Source organism: Montipora capricornis, unplaced genomic scaffold (genome assembly GCF_036669925.1).
Source record: "Montipora capricornis isolate CH-2021 unplaced genomic scaffold, ASM3666992v2 scaffold_440, whole genome shotgun sequence".
NCBI lineage: Eukaryota > Metazoa > Cnidaria > Anthozoa > Scleractinia > Acroporidae > Montipora > Montipora capricornis.
The window spans coordinates 245,001-250,000 of NW_027180174.1; the positions used below are offsets into that span (position 1 = coordinate 245,001).

The 5,000-nt window shown below is 40.4% G+C and overlaps 1 protein-coding gene across 1 annotated transcript in view; it reads right to left on the reverse strand.

The window, feature by feature from the left end:
• LOC138035973 (uncharacterized) overlaps nt 1-1,366 on the reverse strand; it is a 15,864-nt gene extending 14,498 nt beyond the window's left edge. The window contains exon 1 of the mRNA XM_068882357.1: nt 1,069-1,366. Within this exon, the coding sequence (XP_068738458.1) occupies nt 1,069-1,366 (298 nt within the window). The remainder of the gene's footprint in view (nt 1-1,068) is intronic.
• Between the last annotated feature and the right edge of the window lie 3,634 nt (nt 1,367-5,000).

Below are 5,000 nucleotides of genomic sequence, written 5' to 3' on the forward strand. Positions count from 1 at the left end.
CTAAAACTATCAATTTGGTGGACGGATACAAATTCACTGACAAAGATGGCCTAGATTTTTACTTCATCTGGGTCCATGATCGTGGAGATTGACGAGGCGGGATCAGGGATGGATGAACACGAGACGAGTCCGAGAGGAACTGGCGCTAAGAATGCAAAATGGCGGCTTGACTACACAACACGACACGGAGAAACGTCTGGAGTCTTTCTTAATTTGGCCCATTTTTGACTAGAATTTTAACCTTCGCTCGCGACTGGACGGATCATGTTTCATAAATGTTGATTTAGTGTAAGCCAATGAGAACTGCTTGTATTTTATGCGGCACATGTGAAATGCGACGTTTGAAACCACTGCGGAACTTCAGTCGAATAGAATTCAATTCTGTCAAGTTTAATTTATTCAAACGTCGCATTTCACATGCAGATAATTCTTGAGTTGTATTCGGCACATGTGAATTGCGACAAGTGAATTGCGACGTTTGAACTGGGCCTAAGAGAAACACATCATGTCGTCTGCACTACCCTGCGGGCAGAGTGCATTTGTGGTAGACTATTATGAAAGCTTCGTAATTTTGCGAAAGATGCGGTTTAAAACCATCACGTAAAACAAAAACAAGCGTAATCTGACTGAACACATTTACCCTAGCTTTACAGCAACTTTACTTGCGGTCTAGTAAAGTGCAACTTTACGCAAACTTTATAATGTGCATAAAGAAAAGTAAATTAGGCTCATCGACTTTAAACCACCTTTACGCAAGCTTTACGTCTTAAGGCGTAAATGTACCTTTACAAGACTTTATAAGAGATGTGAAAGTGGCGTAAAGTAGTTGACCCAACTTTACGCAGATTTACGTAACTTTAATTGTCCGTAAATGCCTTTTTTCATGCTGTGTCTTACAGTAGTATACTGGCTGCTAGTAAAAGTACAATCACTCTAGTATAATTCAAGCGTGTGTAAGACTTCTAGTATTCACTGTATGCAATAGCCAGCAATATCGCAAGCGCTATTGACATTTTGGCATGCAGTCTTGTAACATCACGTTAAAAATGATGACAATTTGTCACATACCTACGGGTCCGTCGTATAGGTGAGCAACGAGTCCATTTGGCAATGTCACTGATTGGAATTTTAAAGCATGTACACTCTTATGGCCATTGTACACTATTTTTTGGTTTTTGCCTGGCCGACAAATAGGCCGCACTGAGCCGTCGACAAATCCAAAGCAGTTGGACAGCGCTGCCCCTTTGTCAGCTACGACATCAGCGTACACTTGCAGTTTGTCTCTGCTGAGGAGTTGGTCATTCCACTCAGTGATCTTGGCATGATGATGGTCGCAAATCCACTTCGCAAAACGTGTCGTGATCATACTTATCTCTGGCACTACCCATCGAAATCTGTGGATCATGTCACCGAAACGACATGGGTATGAAAATCTTTTTAGCACCATGCAGAGTCCCTCTATGCGGTCGGCCTTAGTTCGTTGTTGGCAGCATAGACTCTCAGGCAATCCAAGGGCATCAGCAAGTCTAACAATGTCCATTTTTCTTACTCGAAACTCATGAAAGCACTGTGCTTCGTCCATAGAATCGAGATCAAAACGATCGTAGTCAGCGTGAGGAAACGATGGATTTTTGGAGACAACAAAAATTCTTCTTCGGAAATAAAATTATGACTCCATGCTAGAGAAAGCATTTCTCGAGCTTCCTTCAAACTGGACATCATCAAGAACAAGTAAATTACATTTTCACGGTCGACCGACAACGTCCGTAAATTAGCGTAATTGTTTTGCTTAACGCAATCATGTCACAAACTCCAGCCCAGGTTCCCCCTTATGCGAGCAATCGAACGTCTGTGACATCCAACGTCGTCGATGCTTAAGGTCCCTAATGATTAAAAGGTTACCTTCAATAATCATTTTCAGCTGTGGTTCCAGGGGTAATTCGATGAAGTATGAATCCTCTTTAGTTGGTCTTCCCACGGGATGTCCATCTTCACACTCCGTGGCATCTCCTTCTATTTTTTTCGTGCAAATCGAACAAACCCGTACTTTCGCAATGTTGGCTAGTGATGGCATAGTCTCTTTTAACAATTCCTTGTAAGTTTGGGGTAAAGCAATTTCAACCCCCTCAGGACAATGTAACTTAAGTAAAGTGAGTAGATCATCCTGACCTTTACAGGGAAGCTTGTACTTGCAACGAAACTGTGTAATGAGAATACAACTTGCACCTACAAACAAATTAGATCCTTCGTAAATGCTCTTTGTAAATACATTTGCAGCATCACTTCCATCGTCCGAAAGGAAAGAATCCTTGTCACTTTCATCTGAACTGCTATTGTTTGAACTCGAATCGTCGCACGAATCGAGTTCTTCACCGTTTGAACCGCTACAGTTGGACAACAGATATGTGCGAGTTTGATCTTCTGCTTCTTCATTCACAACCACAGCATTTATCTCTGTATGACCACTACAATTACTATCAACCGAAAAAGTGGACAACTGCTCGTTTTCTGTATCTTGAGACGCAGAAGATCGCCAATCGTTGGCCGCTTCGTTTATATACGGCACACATACGGACGTGGAAGATATGCTAAACCACTTTCACTTTCATTTGAAGATGCAAACCCATCTTCCGCTGCTGAAACTATTTTGCTGTAAGCTGAAATTGTTTTAATTGAGTCAAAGAGCCCGTCATCATCCAAGGTGTCCTCTTCGTAGCGATGTTTACATGAAGGAAGACGCACTTGTCGTGTCGGTCTTTGCCTCAGTTTTGGTCGTCTCGTTTTTCTCTGACACCCATCAGCAATGCTAGTGTCACTGCTGTTCGAAATCTATCGCTTGATTCCATTGCTACAAGATTCTTCATGTTCTATTGATGCACCAACGTCGCTGTCCGAATCCATTCCATCTTCACGTGTTTTGACGTTTCGAGGATTGCTAGAGGGGATGTAGAAGGGGAATGCCAACTACGCGTGCAAAGCGGGAAATTTGTGGTCATCCCATTGGATGATACTACTTCGATTGACAGCCAAAAGAAAGGCGGGAAATTTCACGTCTGCTCTTTGGCTGAGCTGATACACGGCGTGCCCCAGCCTTGCGGCCCGAGAGTTTTCTTGTTGTTTTTTTTTTTCTGACGCTGGGCACTTTTTCTTCGCCATGACGTGCAGGACTTTACTCAGAAAGACACGGAAAGGTAAGAAAAGTCCGTGTACACCTTAATTAATTTGATCAAAGTGCACCAATCAAATTTGAAACGAAGCATTTAGCAATAAACACAAGACTATCTTGTGTTGCATACTTTTGAGGTTCAAAAACCTTAAAAAATTCGCTATCATTTTTATTCATGGTATGTTCATTCCTCAAACACCATTGACATTAAGTTAGGTGACTTTATTTTCTTGGGAGCTTATCCTTCAACTATGCTGCTTCTTGTTTAACAGAAAACAAAGGTCAGGATAGAGACTATTTTCTGTTTTCTTTCGATGACAATACTTATTCACTAGTTGAAAGAAAATTAATCACCTGCCAAGATGAGGAATTAAAACTTGGCGCCAGGCTTAAAGTAAAAAATGGCGACAAGGTTTTCATGGGCCATTTGGTGAATATGGGTAAGTACCCCGATCTACTCAAATTCTCTTTTAGCTTGTAAGGTTAGCCAATAACTAATATTTAGCTTTTGTGGTTTATTAATTATTTGTGAAGTGAATTGCTAGATATTGAGGACCTACAATACGACAGATGCTAGCCCAGCGAGCGAAACACAGAAAGAAAAAACAATTGCGGCAATGGTGAAGGAGCGGATTATAAGCAATTATTGGATGAGGTTTTTGTGATATCCAGAATAATCGAGGTCGAGGTAGGGGTTATCAGCCGAGGCCTACGGCTTCGGCTGATAACCCTTACCGAGACCTCGATTATTCTGGATATCACAAAACCTGAATCTAATAATTGTTTTATTATACATTGAATGGTAAAAAATTAAAGTCATTTTTTTGCTTCTTCGTTAATGCCAAGCAGCACAAAGTGCGCAAACTTGACATGATTACCCTTAAAAATCATGCACCGCGGTCATACATGACATGATTAGCCGTGACCTTGAATGTCCTTGACATGATTACTGTATAATCTGCAGTTATGACGTCACAGGTGCTGATTTCGAAAATTCACTGTAAGCTTTCGGCCAATCATGAAAGAGATAGCGAGCTCAATGTATAATAATCATTATTATAAGGTTCTTTACTTCACGAAAGCGCTACAGGCACAACATACACAGAATCTCATGAATGCTACTACAATAGTTCCAGGCAATGCAAAAGAGTGTACATTTGCACTGTGGGCTTAAGTATTTTTAATGAATACTCAAATTCTATTAACTTTCTCCACAAGGGTCCAAAGAGGAGATGGAAAAAGTCATCCAATTACAATACACACAAGCGAGTCAAAGCGGAAGAGGGCACCTGACTGCAGGTGAGGCTCGGATGCTACTTACGTTCTTATACTTCACGTTTTTCTTGTTGTCATCATCGTTCTTGATTAGATAAAACAAAAGAAATGTACTATTTCGCGTAAGGAAAACTTTGGTGAAATCATATGAAAAATTTATCAGTTTTTGTAAGGATGACTTGCATTGTGGTCTGCACATTATATGTACTGCTTGTCACGTAAGTGGTAACTGAAAAAGTGCTTGTTACACATCAAATACATTTCAAGACCAGAGTGATAACTAGAAAAATGACATTTTCAGCTGCCCTTAATTCAGTAATGTTTAATAAAAAAAAACTAATTGAAAACCTTTTACTACCAAATAAAGGGGAGCAAAAACAGTTTAAAGGCAGAGGGCAAACAGAAAATAGAGTGGTGGATTGTGCAGCTACAATGGATCAAGCTGATCATCAACCCAAGAAAAGATTTAAGAGACTAATTGAAGAAGACTTTGTTGACAACAGCAGTGAAAGTGAAGACGAATACGAGCTGAAAAGGAAAAAGTTGAAAAAATAATCTT